Genomic DNA, 23,522 nt, shown 5'->3' on the forward strand with positions numbered 1-23,522 from the left:
ATAATGTTAAATGTGGCGCTATGCCATGATAACAAGAGCACCAACATGCACAGTCCTAACATGTGTTAGCATGCAACGACCTTTAAGATACTGTCAAATGTGCAACAACAGTGGGCAGTAGTCAGTTAGATGAATTACCTTTTGAAAAGAGGTTTAATTAAAAGACAAGTACTTTTTCAAATGTAGAATTTCTAAGTTCAGGTTCTAAAAAGTGCACGTTATATTTATAAGCAAAGCCTGCTTTCTTGACATGTGCCCGCATTAAATGTTGTTTTAGAGCAGCAGGTACCAGGGCAAGACTGTAACTACTAAGCACCCTAAATCTAAAATATCTAGTTGAATTACTGTGTATTAATGCAGGGGACGCGTCCTTTCACCTTAAACTGTTCCTGCAGTGACTGTGAGCCTGAACTTCACTTCCTTTTTTAATTTCAGACAGGTGGTGATAACATACCAACCTACACACGAGCCAACTAGAGAGCCTTTGTTTACCTGCCTCTAAGGTGAGCGGGGAGGGGCAGGGCCACTGTACGGTAGGAGGAATGCCTGTGGAGGGCGGGAGCAGCAGCGGCTCTGCTTCGGCTGCTCGTCACCCAAAGCAGAAGCGCAAGGCTCACAGTTTGTCCATCCGGCGCACCAACAGCACCGAGGACAGGCCAGCAGGCATCCAGAGAGGAGACATGCTGGAGGGCCAGGTGAGCGACATGCACAAACATCTGGTATTTCTTGCTTTCTCACACACAAGCACACTCTGACAGCAGCACACAAGTATTTTGGCATCACATCATGCTTATAGAACGTGAGAGAACATATTTTGTAATCCAGGCGCACAACGTTTATTTTGGATGTGCCCCAAAAAATACATACCAGAATGTTTTTCTTTATTAATTAGCATTTTCCTGGTGATGTTTTTTGTACCAGCCGGTTGAGCAGCATTGCTTCTATTTTGTACCTGGTGTTGTAACATTCACAGCTCCATGCTGCTATGTATTTATGAGATGTGGTTTCTCCTCTCTGTGCAAATGGGAGGGTTTTTTAGGCATCTCAATGAATTTTGATTCAAATGTATTCAGTTAAAGTGTCAATGTCATCTTGATTTGGCATTTTTTGAACATTTTGTGTGCCGCATTTACACATGGTTAATGATTTATATTCTTATTTTTTTTAAACAAAGGGATCTACTGTGACTTTTTAATCCCACTGGTCCCATCAAGTTAGTGATTAACTAACCAAACTGCCTGGTTATTTAAATGAGAGCTACAATAGATTTTTAAAGACTTTAGGCAGGCATTTCCCGGTGCAAACCAGTTGCTGTCAAGTCTCTTTTCTATTGAGATAATAAAAAGCTGTTTCTGTTTGATCAAGAACATCCTGGTTATTACTTTTGGGAGTTGGCTTAAGGGTGACCCTATTTAGAGATAATATCATCATGTATTTCTGTCATGGGAGATTTAACTGAATGAAAGGCAAAACATTGTATTTGGTGCGTTATTTTCTTCCAGATGAACTTTCTCTGTTAGACAATGTTCGTATATCATCAGCCCTTACAACTAGAGCTCATTTTGCACCGGCCTGTTGTCTCATCAAGTTTTAATATGTGCCGCTTGTCCAGGGCTGATTAGTCTTTTCATCAGGCCTTTTTGTCTCTTGCCTAGACATGCTGGCTCTGTTTATGTACCTAGTCTACCCCCCAGCAAAAGTTCTACATACACAGAATGCCGTTTCTTTCCATCAATGCTGTCATTATTAGCCAGAGTACATTGCAGGTTTTAGGGCCACAACTAAGCAGCTTTGTAAAAAGCAAACAACAATCAGCCGTTGTGAAGTGTGTTTACATGAGGCGCCGGCGGAATGGTCAGGCGGTTAACGTCACTGTCGCAAACTCTTGGTCATGGACGTGTGCCAGGAGAAAGAGTGACAGTCAAGTGTTTGGTTTCCACGGCTTTCTGATGGCTAGAGAAAGCAGCCGCTCTTAAGGCGAGCTGTCAAATGCAGCCTTTGGAACCTCTTGTTTTTTTGGCAAGCTTTTTACGTGTCTTTGGATGCTAGTGTGGTGTAGACTGGTGGTCAGATAACTGGGTGCCTTTATGAGTTTACCATGGAGGTGAGTCAGATGAAATGTGTTGGTTGGACCCTGGCTCTTGTTATGTAGCTCACATTTGGGATGAGATTTTACGCAATTGGTAGCTGATTAAATTACCTAAACACACAGGCTGTGTTTGACATGAGATTTATATAGGTTGCTTTCGATTTGTTTGTTTTCCAAAAAATGTTGGACCTGTCAGCAACATTCTGTTTTGATGGTTCCATTTTGAACATTTGATTTGACCCACTATAAGTAAAAGAGAACACCACACTCACACTGCAGAGGGATATGGGGGGATGATGACTGCTCCATACACCAATGTGATTTGTAATGTATTATATGTCAGTTTACCATCAGGTTCATTCAAGCCTTGTTCTCTCCTGCTCTGCCTCTGCAGGACTCTAAGCTGCCCCTCTCTCTACGGCACAATCTCCTTGACCTTTTTGGCCAGATTGAGCGAGAATTTGAAAATCTCTACATTGAAAACATTGAATGTAAGTATCAGATTGAGAGAGCGCGGCAAATGTATTCAGATTGCATTTAGATTTCTATGAAACATACCTTACTGAATTGATCTTCAGGTGTTGATTGACGGACCAGATGGTGTCGTTGCTTGCTTACTGATGCTCTCACTGTGCTAACATTACAGTACGCCGGGAAATCGACTCTCTGAACGAGCGTCTGACCGGAGATGGACAGACTGTTGATGGAGGAGACCCCACCAAGGGGGCTCTCAAAACAAAAGGTGCAATATTTGTTCACAATTGGTTGCTGATCTCAATATTCTTAACAGACACTTCTGCATCTTTTGAAATTAAAAGGAAAACTATTGATGGGTGGCTCTCAAATTAAGTGTATATCTCATTGCATTGTTGCACAATATTTAAAAACACAATGACTGTCATTCTGTGCACAATGATGTCATCAACTCATGTTAATAATGAACTGGTAAAGAGGAACCTTGCATTGTAAAATTGACATGAAGCTAAACCTGAAACTGGGATGAGTTCCGTTGTAACTTAGGTAAAGCCAGGTTTGCTGAAGTAAGCCTTGTTTAACCAATTCTCTTGTTTTATGAAACACCTCTATGGTGTGGTGTGGTGTGCACAACTATAACACTTTATAAGGCTATTAGTGCAGCAGTGAAACCAACCAATGCCACAGTGTTGAATTCCCTTCATTGTTTTCTTTGTTCTTCCCGTCTCCCAGCCAGCCACAGCACCAGCCAACTGTCACAGAAGCTGAAGACGACCTACAAAGCCTCCACCAGCAAGGTACCTGCTATTTTAGCTTATTTTATAGAGCTCATAAGATTTGTCATCTGTGTAATTATTTGAGCTGTGGGGGTTATGGTCACAGACTATCAAAAGCCCCTTTGTTGCTGGGTGAGCAGAAGGAAGTCTTTGTATTCTTCCCCTGAGGTCATGATATGTAAAGGTACACAAATGAAACTGTGACCAAGAATCATTACTGTTGAATGACTTTGTTGTTAAAGTGCTTATGCATTTGGATAAAGATTTTTGAACTTACAGGAAGTGAAGGAAACTTTATTTGTTATTATTATTAAATGACATATTCCCTTGACTTCTTCCTTTTTAATCTCTTGCCTATGTAGTCCTTGTACACTTTCCACGGCAAAATAGGTGGACCTCGCAACTTCCGTGTGACCTCATGCGAGTTGTGGGGAGGAGATTCATGGGTAACTTCCTGAATGCTCTGTTTGTCACTAAGCATTGTGAGGGCCAGCTGTGGGCTGAGTCTGTTTAAACTGCAGTCTGACTCCTCATGTCTTCTCTGCTCTGCACCCTGTCAGAAGGCCTGTGGAGGATCGGCTGCATTCCTAAATACATTAATAAAACACTTCCAAAAACATTTGGAAGTGTCGTCACTCAAGTTGTTTTTTTCTGAAATGTGAGCATGGCATCCATTTCTTTAGTCGCCCCTTGACTCACTTATCATTAGCCCGTTTAGACAGACTGGCCTCAAACCAAGCAACTTTCAGTACAAAGTTAGTTCGGAGTTAATTAGAGAGTTTGAGAGTTGGCGAAGAAAATAAATCGATATCCCCGCTGCATGTCTTTGAGCTAAATACTAAGCTAACGTTGCCTAGTATGAGCATCTCAAATACGCAGTGATTAACTAGTTATATGTGGCATTTTTAATCAATCGAGTGTACCGTGCTATTTCTTGCCCAATAACTTGGCATCTCCGCTAGTTGCCTGGCAACTGCTTTTAGATAAGAAATATTCCAGGATATACACTTTGTAAAAAAAAGCCCAAAACAGACACATCTTCTTATCTAACTCTGCAAGAAGTGATTTACCCAAGTTACTTCCTATTCCTTTTATGAAGGGCTTTGTTGCGCATATTAAAGCGTTTTCTTACATCTGGTGTTCCAATCATTCTTTAGTGTATATTCTAGTAATTTCTGTTTGCCGCTGTTGCTTATGCCTAATGTATGAATGAATGTAAAAAAACTAAAATACAGAAAAATATTATGCCAACATGAACTTCTCTACCTCATTTTCCTACCGAGTTCCACTTAGCCCCTCAAAGTCTGAGCTACATGAAGAGTGGAATACAATCCTCTTCTGAATTATTTAAAAGTTATAAAAAGAGGATATATAGGATCAAGGGAGAACTTCCTGAATTAACAGAACTAGCTGCTATGTATGTAATAAACAGCTAACCCATCAGCTGACTAAGAAACATGACAGAAAGCTAATGTTGGTAAGACTTCTTGGAACTAATGATCTGCACTAACTAACTCTACCCTTACCTCTGGGCTGACTTTGACTGGAATGGGCTATTTTCCTGTTGCTCATTGATTGCAGATAAGGTTGTGTTTGTCCTGTGATGTGAATGGGAGCTGAGTGAGAGCATCATCTCACACAGGGGAACCAGATGATTGGTTGCTGCATTTAATGACAACCAATGATCGAGGCTTATTGCTGAGGTTATTGCAGCAGCATGCACAATGCATCTTGTGAGTCACAAATCAGATTCACCCTTTCATTTGTTCATCTGCTGGCCTGCAGTGACTTCAGGATATGTGTAACAAGACCCCTCTATATATTTAGAGGTGCCCCACTCGTACAGTATCAGTGTACTGATGAAGCTTGAATTGGCTTTAGAGCAGGCTTGATATTTATACGTGCGTGACACACACAGTTGCAGAAACATTGTCTGCAGTGCTAAAACACTAGGGATACTTTCCACATAGTACAATTAATGAGGGAAATAAATGAAAGGCTAATCCCACTGACATACTGCATTCATAATGAGCATATGCACAATGAATATGCAGCTACAATATCCATGAATTAGTCTGTGATTTAAATCTAGACTAAACACATAATTGTGCAAAATGTTTCTTCTATCTGAAATGATTACCATAAAAAGCAAAGTTATATTTGATCTTTCAAGCGTCATTTACTTATTCATTCTTTCTCACTTTATCGTCAATGTATCTCTCCGTTGGAATCCTGTATCTTGTAGGAAGTATAATTCAAAGTTCAATTAAGTTATGATCTTTCTAGTCTTACGGTATGGTCATGTAATACTTGTAACCGTGGTAATACCATAAATAAATAAGGAATAGCCAGCTTTCAGTTATATTATATTATATAACACAAATAGTAAACCCTATTGATTCAGGTGTCACCGTAACCGTGCCATAGTAGGCCTTTAAATTAAGTCACACACAAGCTGGTGTTTATTGGCCCACTCTCTCAAAATAAATATTATACCCATCAATTCTAAAATCGTAGTCTTAGTGCACCTGTTACCTACATGTCTTCCTGGTTTACTTTAGTTCTACTCCAGGAGAAAAGCTCATCGTTCGTCCGTGGTGTTCTCCATCATGCCCACCTCTCTTCTCGCCCCCCCCCCCCCCTGCTCAGATTGTGTCCAGCTTCAAAGCCACCGCGGGGTCCCGGGCTGTGTGCCAGCTGCTCAAGGAGTACATGGGCCACCGGGACGGGATCTGGGACCTGAGCATCACCCGCACCGTGCCTGTGGTGCTGGGCACCGCCTCCGCAGGTACTTAAAGGACTATCTGTCAACCACTGCCACCGGGTTCTGTACACAGCCAACATGATCAAAGTGGTTTTTAATGCACTAGTAATCAGACAAAAGGCAATGTATGCAATATTTACACCATTCTGGTCATTGGGACTCATGCAGCAACATTCTCTTAAATAAGTCTCTTATATTTTCTCTTTAGGGGAAATAATCCCCTCCAGCAGCAACACATGTTCCTAACCATACCTTTGGGCTATGTGAAAAGGGGTTCCTGCAGACTCCTTTTCGCATTATTTGCAAAAAACTGAGATAATAGTTTAGATATTTGATAAGATTTCTAACACACAAGCAGTGTTGTAAGTGCTAATACCATCAAATGTCTCTCAAAAATGGCTTTTGTATTTTTTAAACATGATTTTATTCTTATTTCCATAATATGACAATGTAAGAAACTCTGCAAACTCTGTATTTGCTTGGAATAAACATCCAAGTTGGTGTTCCTTATAAAGTGTTGTATACCTGACTTGATTACCGGCGCTATTAACTTACTATAAAAATGTAAACGGCTTCATGTTGTCCCCACCCTGCTCCCCTCACAGATCACTCGGCTCTGCTCTGGAGTATAGAGACTGGGAAGTGTCTGCTGAGGTATGCTGGCCATGCAGGATCAGGTAATTAACCGTGAGACTCAAAACAGTGTTTCTTTGTTAAACTCGTATATTAAAATGTATAGGTTAATGTTATATGGAAAAGTGTGTCTTGGGTTGTGAGATAATAGGAACATTTGATGTGACATTAATAACATAATTGTTCTTTCGCCCCCAGTCAACTCCATCAAGTTCCACCCCACAGAGCAAATGGCACTTACAGGTATTTATTTAAAGTGTTTATGTTGTTAAATTACCCAGAACTTTGTGCATCCGACTGTTTGACCATCTTCTCCCTGCTGCTGTTTCTCCTGCAGTGGATCTGTGTGTGTTTGCTGACGAGTGCTTTTGTTCCCACAGCCTCTGGGGACCAGACGGCTCACATCTGGCGCTACATGGTGCAGCTTCCAGTTCCCCAGCCAACTCCAGACGTCAGTGTGAGTACCTTTGTACATCCTGGAATGTCATGCCCTTTTAAGAGGTGTATTTACCATCAAAAAGATGAATTAAGTCACTGAATATTAAGTACAAGTGCAAATATCTGTATCACTGCAGGCCTCTGTGTGCTTTTACTGACTATACTCATCAAAGGTTCATCAATACATTTTCATAGTAAAGAACCTAGAAGTATATTTAAAATAAGAAAAATGAAGCTGTGTACAACAAACATATTGAAAATGTAGAATCGGACTTTCCTAAGAGACAGTTTAGCGTCAGTAATCTCCAGACTTTGTGGAATATGTGCAGAATGAAATGACAGAATATGTTGTCCTTTGTTCCCCCCCATAGGCCCCATGTGATGAGGACCAGGACTCTTCAGACAGAGAGGAAGGGGAGGTGGACGGTGAGGGTCCTTGCGAGGTCCCCACTGTCAGGGTCGCTACAGCAACCCTGAAGAGCCACCAGGGGGTAGTGATCGCTGCTGATTGGCTGGTGGGAGGCCGACAGGTGGTGACCGCTTCCTGGGATCGAGCTGCCAACCTGTACGAAGTGGAGACGTCTGAACTGGTTCACTCTCTCTCTGGTACGTGACACATTATAACTTAGTGCGTATACTGTAGTCTATATACATTACATTTTCAAGTATTTATGTGTTGTTCAGATATGGCATTGAGTATGTAGTCATTATCTTCTTCCGCTGTCACTTTGCACAACAGATACAACTATATTATAATCATTACCAAATGAAAAGCAACACAATGCAACTTTTGTCTCACCCTATCATTTACAGTGACTACGTTTCTGAAAAGACATAAAACATCTATAGTCTTTTTATTTTTGTATATAGACCCATATGATTGTATCATTAGTCTAAATGCCCACATTTACCTTTTAATGTAGCATTTAGTGAACAGGAAGCGAGTTAGTGAGACTAAATGGCAGCCTTTTCGTTTTATGGAGCACTTTTTATTTTTGTTCCCCCCCCAAAATAAGGAAGAGCTGCTCTTCCCTCCAATTAGTGTAACAACACAATGAAATAGATGTAGTCCTGGCCGATTGTTCTACAGAAATGTGATGGACAGGATATACAACATCATTATATTCAACACTTGAAAGAGAACCCATGTTAATAACGTAGAAAACATGTCTCACATTCAAGGGTATCCACACCACAGAGGTTCAGTATGTCTTCTAATGTGTGTGTGTGCATGCAGGCCACGACCAGGAGCTGACCCACTGCTGTACCCACCCCACCCAGCGGTTGGTGGTCACCTCCTCCAGAGACACCACCTTCAGACTGTGGGACTTCAGAGACCCGTCCATCCACTCCGTCAACGTCTTCCAGGGACACACTGAGTGAGTCAGACACACACACACACACACACACACACACACACACACACACACACACACACACACACACACACACACACACACACACACACACACACACACACACACACACACACACACACACACACACACACACACACACACACACACACACACACACACACACACACACACACACACACACACCAGGGTTTCCGCTAGGATTTTTTCTCGCCGGTCAAATGTCCGGGCAGAATTTATTTTACCGGACTAATTTGAAACTTACCGGTCATATTTCAATAATAATAATAGTTGTGTAGCAGAGTTTCCGTTCGCAGGTAATTACCGGACTATGAGCAGATATGCTTCAGTTTAAAACTCAGTTCACAGGGCTCATTTTTATATTGCTTCAGTTTATAATCGTAACAGATCGAAAAATTCAGATTCATTTTTCAATAAATGATTCCACAAACAACAAACAACATAATTATTACATTCAAACAAACTACTTGTAGTAGATAACGTACATTATTCAGAAGTTTACATCAACTTTGAATAATAACACGGGAGAAACGGATCCTCTCCCTCCCTCTCTCTCTCCTGACAGCACGTCACGTTTCTCATGCAGCTCCTGCAGCCCGCTAAACAGAGGGCGGGGCTTCAGGTGATCCTGCAGAGCTGCGTGTCTCGGTCAGACTCAGCAGCTGATCTGATCTCTCTCTCGCTCCGGTTACACTTCACTCGCGTTCATGTCCATATCGATCAGATCCAGCTCTCCTGATCGGCCTTTATAGAGAGCACCGATCAAACTATTAAGAGTGAATATCGGCCGATAATGACCGGCGGCCGATCGATCGGAGCCTCCCTAATTATTACCAGACATTTTGACCGTCAGGTTTTGAATTTACCGGTTTTTTATAAATTTTACCAGCTAAAAACCGGTAATTACCGGCTAACGGAAACCCTGACACACACACGCACGCGCACACACACACGCACACGCACACACACATACCGATATACATTTGCAGTAAAATCTGAAAATCTTGGTGTCAAAATGTAGAATAACACAAACTCCAACACAACTTCTTTGAAATGCATTTAAGCATATATTATGTTTAATGAACTTTTAAACATCTTACAACTGGTTTCCTCTCTGTGCCCTTTTCTTTAGTGCAGTCATCTGCAATGAGTTAGAGAGAGAGACAAGAAGTGGGGCTGCAGGGTGACATGCTTAACTAGCTTAATTTATTATATCAAAACAATGCCTGTCTGTCTAGCATAAAATCCCAATAAGCTGCTAGCAACTGCAAAACACTAGTGCTAGCTCATGTTTTGCAAACTATTAAAAGTGAGGCTATTACAGTAGACCTAACGTTAGTCTAGTAGCCTCACTTCTAACATTTTGCTAAACATTTGTTAGATACATGTTGGCTAGCTATTGAGCTTCACATATCAACCAGAAAAACTGCATTGAGCACGCATTATTAAGGTGGATTGTGCATTATCAATTAGAGATGCATAAAACAAATCTGGAACAAGTCGCACATTCAACCTCAAGTCATTCCAACAGTTGTAGTTGCTGCAGTCCTTATCTTGCCCACAGGGTGGTGCTGTAACATCTCCCTGCTCTGTAAATCCCTCCGGTACTTTCTGCCCTTCCCTCTTTCCCCTTACAGTGCAACATTAATGTACAGAGCCTACTGCTCTAAGCAAATCCTCCTCTTGCCTCGCATTCATTACTGAGCACTTCTCTTCACTTCAACACTTTGCTTTCCTTTCCCCTGCTCTTCCTCTCTCTCTCTCTCTCTCTCTCTCTCTCTCTCTCTCTCTCTCTCTCTCTCTCTCTCTCTCTCTCTCTCTCTCTCTCTCTCTCTCTCTCTCTCTCCTCTGCTCTCTCTCTCTCTCTCTCTTCTCTCTCCCCCCCTGTTCATTTATCTGTCCGTTCCTGCGTTAATCCTCCACTCTGTGTAATTTGGCACTTTGCTCGCTGTTAACACTCAATTGCAGACGCTCATTTCAAAGCGATGACAGTCGGGCTTGTCTGTGGCTTTCAATGGCAGCGCTCTATAAGGGCACAAGAGGAGTGTGTGTGTGTTTATGTGCACGTCTACATGGGTGTGCTGCCTGGCTGCATCTCTCTGGCAGCCTTTGATTGCGAGTGGGGGGATTACATAGAGCTCATTATGTGTGACCCCAACATGTATAATTCCTGCAGATCCCACTCTAATTCTCTCCCATAGACAATTGGCATAATGCGATGACACCCCAGTGTTCCACAGTTAACGGCAGCCCCTCTTTCCATTCTTCTTTCCAGCTTGAAAGGCCATCGATGGTCTTTAAATGATAAACTTTCTTACTTGAATTGCCTGGTTCTGAAAGGTGCTATATAAATAAACTTGCCTTGCCTTGCCTTACTTCTTCTTCTGTGGTTGGTTGACGGCAGCAAACGTACTCAGAATGCCGTCTCGCTCAAAACAGATCAAACGGTTTGCAGAAAGACTGAAACAACTTTAAAAAGCTGTAAAGCTGAAGGCTGTCGTGCTGCCACCTGAACCTTTGAGTGAGGAGGCAATTAGTAACTAACTTGAACTGGCTTATTTTTCATGGAGGCTCACATCTCGTGCTGCAGGTACTGATATTTAAACTTGTCAGCTGGTCTGCATAATTTCAAAAGGAGTACAATTGACACCTTCACATATCTTTGGTCAGATGCAGTCACCCCCCCTAATGATACTCCGTTTACTGAAGCTGCAAATTCTTACATTTTGTTATAGACATATGTTTACAGTATACTTACTTTTTCCCCAGTATGGCGTAAACAGCACAGGCTCATATCTCTGAGTGAGAGTGCTTCAATCGGAGCTGAGAGCTGGAGGGAGACATCCTCTCGTTTCCACTCTTCATTGGCAATTACAGCTAACGCTTCCTGACAGTGAACCAGGGCAGTTAAAAGTGCAGCACACGCCCTCCATCCCAACCCCCCCCCCCCCCCCCCCGCGCCATAATTGCAGAGTAATGACAACTGCACGTTAGCTAACAAAGCGGGCGGCAGCAAACGAGAAGTGACAGCAGACTTGCTCTACAAAAGGAATGCCATGTCACGTTTGTCTCCTGCCATCGGCGGCTTTCTGAGACATTTGATAGCGGTTAATAGACGTGCACGTTTGTGTGTGTGTGTGTGTGTGTGTGTCTTTATGCAGATCTGACATCCAGTCTCTGGAGGAATACACCAACACTTACCAGGTTCTCAGCGACTGCCAGTCTCACTGCAGCAAAATAGAGTGCTCTAAAACCTTAGTCATCTTTACCTCAATGGTTTAATGGACCTGTTTAACTTATGGGCTTAGGAGTCACACACTTCCTTTGTTTTAACCCTTGAGATCCTCATAAAGTCATACAAGATCCTCATAAAGTCATACAAGCACTCATTAGGGAGGAGGATGAGGATCATAGCCTGAACAAATACTCCCCTTTAGCTTCACAGATGTATCATCAAATCACAGTGTGCCGAGGAGCACTTAAGTTAAATGAAATCATGATTTGGCTGTTTATTGTTCATTGATAGTTACTTACGGTAACTATGTGGTCAAGCCAGACATCCCTTAGAGCCAACTGTAAAGCATCCATTAAACCAGTGTTTCTCAAAGGACCACTTAACCAATAAAAAAACACTCGCGGACCACCTAACTCCACAAATATCCAAAAACACATCGTTTTTCTAGAACAGATTATAAATCGCCTGAAAATTGTACAAACAAGTGGCAACATGTGTGACGAAGGTGTTGCCCTGGGCTTTATCATGCAGTAGAAAGTGAAACTTAAGCTCGCTCCATTGCGGTGATATTCCCGCGAGAGTGCGGAAAACTTAAATGTATTTATTTATTTAAAATGTGAAATGTTACCAATATACTCACGGGCCACTAGGGGGCGCTCACGGACCACCAGTGGTCCGCAGACCACACTTTGAGAAGCACTGCATTAAACTGATCACCAGTTTCATCATTTTACGCTTTTAAAGCTTTCTCCCTGCCAGTGTGCGCCTTTCCCTCAGTGAGTGTCTTACAGTAATCAAATACTTTCACTAAGGGCAGTGCGAATCTGAGTCCACGGGGCCTGTGTTACGCTATATAGATGCCTCTATAGCACAGCAGGTCCTCTACTCTCTTTCTCTGCTTAATAATCTTCCATGTCGTACCTTTATGCCATACTTTTGTTACGTGAAATACTGTTTGGACAAGCGTTCAGTACGGTTTCTCTGCACTTACAAATCATCAAGTTAACTGGAGATAATTGTATTATATAACTTGATCGTTGTGTAAAAGGTGAATATAAATGCATGATGTGAACTATGGGCTAAGTGAGAGTAATTACTTTTAATGGAAGACTGTAAAACTAACTGTTAAAGGTCTCTCAGTTAAAAAGAAGTGGGCTACCTTGAAGCCAAAATCACACAAAATCTGTAGTCTTTGAAGTTAGGTTTAGGTCGTTTTAGAGGCTGAAACTACAGGTGTAATCTGGGCTGTCACTGACTCAACGAAACACTCATATAACCTCAGCTGCCAGTCGAAAGATAACTCTTGAAATAGAGAAACATAAACAGAGGTCTGATGTCTTCTCCATCTCTTTGGGTATTCCTGTTGCTGGGGAACTTAGGGCTTTATGGCAGGGTCTTCATTCATCTCTCCTTAACTTCCCCAACTTTAGAGAGGTTCCATCATTCCCTGTGCCCTCAGTCTCAGGTCCTGAGTCTGGCTGTCAGACGCTGCAGAGATGCCGTTAAGTAGCACTGAACACTTCCCTCCTTCCTCACAACCCGTTTGAGAAACCCTTTGACCTTAATCAACCTTTTAATCAATGACCTTGTCTGATAACGCTGCCCGCACACCTCCCATTGAGCACGCCCCCCTCTCTTTCTCTCTGTATTCCCTGGGTGGCTGTACCCTGCAGTGTCAGAAGGTTCCTGTAACGATACAGCAGTTTCCTAAACCCTCTAATAGAACAGAGTTTAGTCCTCTAATTAGCCCTTAATGCCGTGTCAATTTGAATTAAGAGGGAAGCCAGTTTTAGAGAGAAAAAGTAGACGTTCTGTGTGAAGGGAAAGTGCCTTTAAGAAACTTCCCTAAACCATTCATTAAACAGGCACAGAAGGGAGGAAGGGAGAAGAAAGCCCTCACATTGACGTACAGTAATGGATTGGAAATATGAAGGCTCTGTTAAGGTAATGGCTGACTGTAGTGGCATCCTGTGGAGCAGGGCAGCGCGGCTGGATACAGGGCAGGGAGGGAAGGGGACGCTGTATGTCGAATAGCTATGTATTATTATTATTATTATTAGGTATTGTGTTTTTGGTACATTTCTATTTTTCTTCTGGTTTGAAGGCTAACGACACACTTCCATAAGACCTAAAGAGGAACCACTTTCAGATCTGTTGAACTGACCAAGGCTTTGAAATCATTTCTCAATTTTGATTTGATAAAAAAAGGTAGGTTGTCTTAAAAATAAAGCAAATCCAAGCTAGCTTGTGAACTTGCCATCAAACTGAGTCAGTTGTTGTAACACATCATGTGATGCAAGTGTGTGTGAAAAAAACAAGTTAGTCCATAGTAAAGGGTATAATTGTTGTAAATTGTTGGAGTAGTTAAAAGTAATGGATATGACTGAAATAATGAACAAACTGTTCATATAGTTAGCTAAAATCATAGACTAACCATTTATCTAGATATTTAATGGTAATAAGCAACTTTTATATAATAATTATGTAAAATAAAATCCAGTTTACAATCCATTAATATGAACATATTTTAGTGGTTATTATTATTATACACCTTTTATTAAAGATATTAAAGTATAGCTACAATGGTAAAAAAAGAACCTTGTTTTTTTCCCTTAAGCTATTTTTCTGGTGATTCTTCATGTGGTCTCAACCTGTAGTGTTTGGTTTATGCAACATGATCACAGAGCGATGTAAACACTGTAGTCAGTTTTGAACCCATCAAGTAGCTTTCTGAGAGCTACGGCCATGTGACCGGAACTCAGCCAAAGTGTGATCCTGCCTTTCCTATTTTCTCCAGTGAGAAGGTGATGCCTTGTAATATTTCTAAATGGTGAGTCACCACAGTGTTAACTTCCTAATGTTGCACCTGATACATCCTCTCTGCTCATGACACTTCTGTCACTGTGACTGTACGAGCAATTACAGCGTCTGTGGGAGGGTGACTGGAGCTTCTATCTAAAGTTCTCACTCCTGAAACTTTAGTCCTTTTCCTGCTTTACTTTCAGCCATGTGTTGTGGAGTACAACATATCTCATTCCTTGTTTTTCCGTGTCCATCTTTCTAGCACAGTGACGTCAGCAGTGTTCACGGTGGGAGACAACGTGGTTTCAGGGAGTGACGACCGCACTGTGAAGGTGTGGGATTTAAAGAACATGAGGTCGCCAATAGCAACCATCCGCACTGACTCAGCTGTGAACCGGTAAGTGACACGCAGCTGCATGTGAGCCATAGTATGAGAAAAATATCATAACTATATAAAACAGGAATAGTCATATAATAATAATAATGCAGCTTTATTTATATATCACTTTTCATACAACACGAGCAGCTCAAAGCGCTTTACAAAATGACACATCACAAGTTGAAAACAAACAACAAGAAATTCGCCTCAGATGATTTGTTAAGAACTTTAAAAAGGTACATGCAGCAAAATATAACATTTGATCAGGTTAATAGACACAAAGAGGTCTAATGTATGATAATAAAAATAAATAATGGTTTCAGATAAGACACAAGACGACTGAATCGATGCAACAAAAGTGAACATTATACAGTGGGGCAAAAAAGTATTTAGTCAGCCACCAATTGTGCAAGTTCTCCCACTTAAAAAGATGAGAGGCCTGTAATTTTCATCCTAGGTACACTTCAACTATGAGAGACAGAATGGGGGGAAAGAATCCAGGAAATCACATTGTAGGATTTGTAAGTAATGAATTGGTAAATTCCTCGGTAAAATAAGCATTTGGTCACCTACAAACAAACAAGATTTCTGGCTCTCAGACCTGTAACTTCTTCTTTAAGAGCCTCCTCTGTCCTCCACTCGTTAACTGTATTAATGGCACCTGTTTTAACTCGTTATCAGTATAAAAGACACCTGTCCACAACCTCAAACAGTCACACTCCAAACTCCACTATGGCCAAGACCAAAGAGCTGTAAAGGACACCAGAAACAAAATTGTAGACCTGCACCAGGCTTGGAAGACTGCATCTGCAATAGGTAAGCAGCTTGGTGTGAAGAAATCAACTGTGGGAGCAATTATTAGAAAATGGAAGACATACAAGACCACTGATAATCTCCCTCGATCTGGGGCTCCACGCAAGATCTCACCCCGTGGGGTCAAAATGATCACAAGAACGGTGAGCAAAAATCCCAGAACCACACGGGGGGACCTAGTCAATGACCTGCAGAGAGCTGGGACCAAAGTAACAAAGGCTACCATCAGTAACACACTACGCCGCCAGGGACTCAAATCCTGCAGTGCCAGACGTGTCCCCCTGCTTAAGCCAGTACATGTCCAGGCCCGTCTGAAGTTTGCTAGAGAGCATTTAGATGATCCAGAAGAGGATTGGGAGAATGTCATATGGTCAGATGAAACTAAAATAGAACTTTTTGGTAAAAACTCAACTAGACGTGTTTGGAGGAGAAAGAATGCTGAGTTGCATCCAAAGAACACCATACCTACTGTGAAACATGGGGGTGGAAACATCATGCTTTGGGGCTGTTTTTCTGCAAAGGGACCAGGACGACTGATCCGTGTAAAGGAAAGAATGAATGGGGCCATGTATCGTGAGATTTTGAGTGACAACCTCCTTCCATCAGCAAGGGCATTGAAGATGAAACGTGGCTGGGTCTTTCAGCATGACAATGATCCCAAACACACCGCCCGGGCAACGAAGGAGTGGCTTCGTAAGAAGCATTTCAAGGTCCTGGAGTGGCCTAGCCAGTCTCCAGATCTCAACCCCATAGAAAATCTTTGGAGGGAGTTGAAAGTCCGTGTTGCCCAGCGACAGCCCCAAAACATCACTGCTCTAGAGGAGATCTGCATGGAGGAAAGGGCAAACATACCAGCAACAGTGTGTGAAAACCTTGTGAAGACTTACAGAAAACGTTTCACCTCTGTCATTGCCAACAAAGGGTATATAACAAAGTATTGAGATGAACTTTTGTTATTGACCAAATACTTATTTTCCACCATAATTTGCAAATAAATTCTTTAAAAATAAGACAATGTGATTTTCTGGATTTTTTTTTTTCTTCTCATTCTGTCTCCCATAGTTGAGGTATACCTAGGATGAAAATGAAAGGCCTCATCTTTTTAAGTTGGAGAACTTGCACAATTGGTGGCTGACTAAATACTTTTTTGCCCGACTGTATGTACTACAGAAATAAAAAGATAATAGGAATAAGAATGCCATAATTTTAATAAAGGTTAAACAATTAAGAAATAAAGAAGACCAACGTAAAAAGAAATATTGCTATTAAAGCATGTTAGATTAATAAAACAAGATAAAATCCTTTTAAGACCTATAAAATAATAACAATATAAAGGTAGGTAAATAATAAAGACTAAACGAACATATAATGTTGTTGTTAATAAAAAGACGTGTCTTTAGCTATATATATATCTCGACTGCAGTTCAAAAGTGTGGCCCGGATTCAAAGTGAACTTGTTTTGACCTTTCAGGATCAGCGTGTCCGCCAACCAGAGGATCATCGCCCTGCCACACGACAATCGACAGGTCCGGTTGTTTGACATGAGCGGAGTGCGGCTGGCCAGACTCCCACGCAGCAACAGAATGGTGAGGAAGAGGGCAACACGGCCACACAGGTGTGTGTTTGTTCTATCGACAGTATTCTAACATCATAATCGTGTGTGTGCAGGGTCACAGGCGGATGGTGTGTTGTACGGCCTGGAACGAAGAGAACCAGTCGTGCAACCTGTTCACCTGCGGCTTCGACCGGCAGGCCATCGGCTGGAACATCAACATCCCCGCCCTGCTGCAGGAGAAGTGACGCAGCTGACACACACACACACACACACACACACACACACACACACACACACACACACACACACACACACACACACACACCACACACACACACACACACACACACACACACACACACACACACACACACACACACACACACACACACACACACACACACACACACACACACACACACACACACACACACACACACACACACACACACACACGGTGAAGTAGGAGATGTACATATAGACACTGTCGTCTGTGGCCTGGCACATACATATTGACCCCGGGAAGACCTCGTCACAGACTAAATGCAGATGTTAACATTTGGTAAGAGCTTCCTTTGTCGTGTTAAATGACTGATATGGTTCCAACATGTTAAAGTCTACATGTGTGCGAGGCCACAGATCTCCTCCACCTGCCCCTGTCACTTATTTAGCATGCGATGTGAATTGTGACACGGCTAGTCTGATTTATTTTTGGTTCCTGGCCTTTTCTGTTTGAAAGTATATATTTAAATCTATAGTTGTACGCTGCTGTTCACATCACTGTTGTTTAGTTACGGCTCTTGCATGTTGATAATCTCGTTTTGCAAATGTGACTTGTAAAGAGAACAAAATTATAGGGCCAGGAGAGCTTGTAGAATATGATATAAAGACATTGTGTATATACTGTATTATGTCGTGGCCTGATTAAGTGCCCTGTGGTGCAGGTTGTTGCAAGTGTCTTACAGTTATCTCCCTACAAAGGTTGGAGTTTGGCAGAGATAGCGTTGTTCTGTGAAATGTTTTTTATCCTTTTAATGAGACTTCTAGATATACAGATTGGTCATCATGGAACAAAAACGTTAATATTTAGTTTTGTCACTAGCTGGGTCTTAAAGTTGTCTTAAAATGTTAAGAATCTGCTGTCCTCGCTATAGATTTGAGTCTTTGCCTATTACCTATGATATTTTCACTTCACCACCAGCCTCCATTTTCTTTCCAGATGTTGTTAATATTAATGATGATACTGTAACTGCCTTGTTCCATGTTTACAGTAAGTTTATTTTTGCCCTATCTGCCTCTCTGTCAGACTGCAACGAGTCCAGAACATAGCAATAAGGGGACTCCACAAATATTTAGTAGGTCTGTGAGTGGGATGTGTTCGTAATCAAGAACTCCCAACATGTTGCTGTGTCACTACTTTTAGCCATAATATGTACCTAGTGTTAGTGAGAAACGTGTTGCCGCCTCCCCAAAGTGAACTTGTTACGGTTTATTAGTGTGCTCTAGAAACAGCCTGTCAATAGGAAGCTATAGTGTTTACACTTGTGTGAAGTCTTCTGTTAAGTCTGTGACATGGACTCTTTATCCAAATTCAGAAGCAATAACCCAGCTCCTTTATGTTTCTGGTGCTCAGAGTAGAGCTCCTCTGTCTTGTAAATCAATACGTCTGACTTAAGCAAGCTCTGAATCTCACTTTGAGAACGATAAGGAAACCCTTTGTTACATGTGCAATATCCCTAAACAGGAAGTCATGCTCTAGTTTTTGATCGTTAGATGTTTAACTTATTTCCGTGGTGTAGACCCCATCAAATGAGTTCTCTGTACATGTGTGACTGCTGTAGATGTACATACGTATGCAGAACTCTCAAAGATGGCTCCAGACGTTACACCGTTTCAATCAACAATAGAGTCAGCATGGATTTTGAAGTAGCACAGACCTAAACATGTAAAAATCGTATTGAAATACCTTAACATTGCTTTGATGCCTTATCCTCCTGAGCATCAAGCTTTTCCAAATGCTTGTTATATAACTAGTTGTAATCCACTGCAGCGTGCAGATAGGATTTTTATTTCTGTTTCATTCAGGAAACTCAATCTTGGGCCCATTGATATCAATGTCATTTTAATTTGCTGGAAGACAGGCAAGACCCGATATATATTAATACCAGCTCTGAGGAAATATGATTTTGGATTGATACATTAAATTATTGTATTACAGAATGGAAGAAGGTAAAAAAGTGGATGGGCTTTGCCTCATTGTAGCAAATCATATCCATTTCATACTTCATTATGTGATCTACTTTGCATACTTTATTGTGATGGGCATTTTCCAATAAAATGTGTGATTTACCTTCCCAATCTCTCGTGTCTCTTTTTTAACACTGCTCCCCCTTTTATATAATTCAATAACATATATATCAGTTTGAGGATTGCACTCCATTCATACGGCTGTAAATCTGCTAGCTTGGAATAGTGATGTCTGGTATTAAAGAAACGGGAACCATCAGAGATATACATATATGACACTTAATACTTTTAGTTGTGTATACAGCTTTCTTATCTAACTTGTTCTTTTCTTTAGGTAACTTCTGAGGCTTGAAGAGTGTGTTTGTTTGGTCACTGTTGAATAACTGCTGTTCTGCATTCAAGCCAAGGCAGCTCAGCTTCTACACGGCCGTCTTGTCTACACCAGGGGTACAATGATACTAAAGCAAACATTTTGGAAACACAACATGGTGTAGTACTACGTAAATATGAAACAACAAAAAAAACGGAATAGTCGGCAAAGGTATAGTGTGTAGAAACCAGGCGTGGTAGAGTATGTCGTTAAAAATGACAGAAAAGTCATAATATAGCATGTTGAAAAAAAGTGATCGTATAATATGTCGACATGTTATACATAAGGGGGACTCATCTGAAAGTTGGTAACGGGCATAAGGGGGACCCTTATCTAAAAAATGGGTTATGGACAAAGTGGGACACTTTTTATAAAAAGGGGAGACCCTTATCTAAAATGTGAAGAGGGGATGGGTCTTTTCTGAAAATGTTTCCATATTTTCAACATAAAACTATTATTTTCAATGAAAATATGGACAAACCTTACCGTTTTCTTTTACATATTTCCGACAAACTATACTATGTCGTTTTTTTGCATAATTTGACACTCTATGCTATGTCGTTATATCTGAAATTCTATCAAACTTTACACGTCGTTTTTTTGCATATTTTCGACATTTATACTATGTAGTTTTTTTCTGAAAATCTTGACGCACTATAATGTCGTTTCTTCATAGTATAGCGGAAAGAACTCCACAGTATAGTATGTCGACATTTTCATAGTAAAGCTATTAAAAAATATGAAAAAACCGATATATTTTATGTTGAACATTTAAAAAAAAAAAATGGACATTTTATGGTATGTTACAAATATTGTAAAAATGACATGGCATGTCAAACATTTTGGAAAAAATTACATAGTATGATATATCAGAGACATGCAAAAAAAACAACATATGATGAATATATGCAAAGAAACAAGAAATTATAGCATGTTGAAATCTTCAGAAAAACAACATAGAAAGGATGTATCAACTAAATGTTTTGAACACTTCCAGGAGGTTTTGCAGTGATGGAAGAAGTAGCTTATTCTGACCCTTTTCCACTTTTACGTGGTTAAAAGTTAAAATGATATATTCTACTCTAAAGTAAAAGTACTGTATTGAAAACATTACTTGAATGAATGTTCATGCATTAACACTTCAGTGTACTTAAGGTATAACAAGTACTGGTTCTTCAAGAAAAATGACCCAATGGCAAAGTACTGGTAGTGAGCAGCAAAGAGAATTATTACCTTGCATGTGCAGCTCTTAGTGATTGTGGGCTCATTGTGTGTCTGTCAGGCTCAAGTGTTTCAGTACTCTCAGCTGCAGCAGGCTGGCTTCAGATTAAAAGCTCTAAAAACACACTGTAGAGTTTACATACAGGAATTTAGTAATGCGTCATCACCATCACTGAAAGACAGGACATATTGGACTTAGATCCATCAAATGGACACAAACTAGAACTAAATTAATAATAATGTTGTTCCTTAACGGCTAACTTTGCTAGCAGGTTAGCCCAATCAACTTAAAAGGTGACTTTATGTTGTCAATGTTGTTTTTACCACCAGTTTCTGCTGACCCCATGTGGGGGGGCTATTGCTGGTTTGACATTTATCTCCATGTCAGAGGTTTAGTAGTCACATTTCAATTGAATAGAACTGTAAAAGAAACTCACCAGCCAGAACGTTTTCCTGTTGTAATGTAAAATATGGAGCGAGACATGTAGTCAAAGAATGCAGTGAAATTAAAGTAGCCTATAAATAAAGTAGAAGGATTATACTTATAGATACATTTAAGTAAATACATATGTGTGTCAGGCCTACTATAGCACATCTGATTTCTTTCTACCTATGGAGCTTTTTTAGATAACTTTGAAAATGTCTATTCCAAAAGACACGATCATCCCTGTGTACATACTGTTGGCTGAGCATACATGTTGAAATAGTGTCTCCATTACAGTCTGTGCTATGCCTTTCAGATTTCATTGAGAGACAGCATGACACTGGGGGAGAATATTCTGTGGAGCTCTCTCTGTCCGCTCCCATTAGATTACAGCTGGCTGGCCGTGACCAGCCACTGGAGCAAATTGTCAATTATGATGTTTATTGTAGAGCACACAGTCGAGTCCATGGCCTGAGGGGGAAGGGTGGATGCTGCTGAGGAGGCACACCTCACCCCCCTCCTCCTCTCCTCTCCTCTCCCTCGCTTCATTCTTCCTCCAGGCTAATTTGGTGGCTGGTCTGTGTGACACCTGCCACAGTGCCAAATAGAGATAACCATTTCCCCATGGATTTCTCTTGAGGGGGGGCGGGGCGGAGAAGGGCCTCTTTAATATTTGTCTGGAAGCTCCTGGGAGCCAGCGCTGGCTAGACAGGTGATCCTGAAGCTGACAAAGTAGAAATGGCCTAATTTCAGTGCTAATTATATATTCTTTTTTTTGTACTCGTAATTAGATTATTAAAATCTGGATGATCAAAAAAAACTATCCAGACAAGGTAAAATTACAAGATTTTGTGGTTTTAATACAGTACAAACATTCAATTTTTTTAATCATTACTGAAGTGCAATTTACAGACCTTAGCAGCAATTCTTCATATACTTGAATTTACATGATAATTAGACATTTCAGGATCTCTTTCACATCTTTGTCAACATATTTTATACATTTCTTTATACATATGTACATTCTTAGATACAATATTGCCATTCAGACATGCCTTTTATTGATTATTTCCATGGCTTTTACTGCCATTATGAAACATGGTGTAGAGAAATCATGAATGTTGTTCCTCATGTTGTTTCTGAAGTTATGGAGGGAAGGCTGATGTTGACACTCACTCACCCACTCACCATATGGATTCATTGTGTTTTGAAAGGCATCCAGACCATCATGGAACATAAATGAAATTCGTTAAAAAAATGGCTGAGTGAATAGGAAGCCAGATTTAGGTCCAATGTGGGTCCAGTTTTCTCTTGTGCTAGTCTGCCTGCATGTTCCTCACACTCTGACCTCCACTGAAGGGCTCATTCTACAGTTTAGTCAGCCAGATAGTGAACACTTTGGGACAGGAAAACAACAACAGGAAAGCACCACTAGATGTCACTGTCACTACTCAGGTTTTACTGTTGGTGGCCACTTTAGATGATTCATCTAAAATCCTTGAAGAGAATACCGCAATGACAACAACAAGTCATGATCACAATGAATATCAACACTTTGCTGGTAACATTTACACACAGTGTTGGTTACATCATGAACTATGTTTAAACACAGCAAAGGTGCAAATGTACATTGACCAGGGATGTCCATATTCACCTGGATCGTTTTTAATCCTAATTCATCAACACATCATTTGTATTCAAGTGTGTTGAAGTTTACAAAAAAAACAAAACAAAAACTCAAGTCGACCACTTTGCTGACAGTGAGGGGGGGGGGGTCTGTGCTTACAAAACTTTTTGCCGCCTCGACTATTATCTGCTCAGGGCGGTCCTGACCACAGAGTGAAAGCACAAGTCGATCAGGTCAAGAAGGCCTCCCTAATGAGACACGACCAAAAGTCGGAAACC

The 23,522-nt window shown here is 41.0% G+C and overlaps 1 protein-coding gene across 2 annotated transcripts in view; it reads left to right on the forward strand.

Annotated features, from left to right (window-relative positions):
- The window catches only part of wdr37 (WD repeat domain 37), an 18,944-nt gene extending 1,270 nt beyond the window's left edge, over positions 1 to 17,674 (forward strand). For both annotated transcript variants that reach the window (XM_034108939.2, XM_034108940.2), the window contains exons 2-14: positions 436 to 695; positions 2,484 to 2,580; positions 2,736 to 2,831; positions 3,296 to 3,360; positions 5,989 to 6,127; positions 6,709 to 6,780; positions 6,935 to 6,979; positions 7,117 to 7,193; positions 7,546 to 7,780; positions 8,412 to 8,553; positions 14,871 to 15,005; positions 17,272 to 17,386; positions 17,469 to 17,674. In XM_034108939.2, coding sequence (XP_033964830.1) covers positions 543 to 695; positions 2,484 to 2,580; positions 2,736 to 2,831; positions 3,296 to 3,360; positions 5,989 to 6,127; positions 6,709 to 6,780; positions 6,935 to 6,979; positions 7,117 to 7,193; positions 7,546 to 7,780; positions 8,412 to 8,553; positions 14,871 to 15,005; positions 17,272 to 17,386; positions 17,469 to 17,600 — 1,503 coding nt within the window. In that variant the 5' untranslated portion in view covers positions 436 to 542 and the 3' untranslated portion in view covers positions 17,601 to 17,674. The remainder of the gene's footprint in view (positions 1 to 435; positions 696 to 2,483; positions 2,581 to 2,735; positions 2,832 to 3,295; positions 3,361 to 5,988; positions 6,128 to 6,708; positions 6,781 to 6,934; positions 6,980 to 7,116; positions 7,194 to 7,545; positions 7,781 to 8,411; positions 8,554 to 14,870; positions 15,006 to 17,271; positions 17,387 to 17,468) is intronic.
- Positions 17,675 to 23,522: the final 5,848 nt, after the last annotated feature.

Source organism: Pseudochaenichthys georgianus, chromosome 20 (genome assembly GCF_902827115.2).
Source record: "Pseudochaenichthys georgianus chromosome 20, fPseGeo1.2, whole genome shotgun sequence".
Taxonomy (NCBI): domain Eukaryota; kingdom Metazoa; phylum Chordata; class Actinopteri; order Perciformes; family Channichthyidae; genus Pseudochaenichthys; species Pseudochaenichthys georgianus.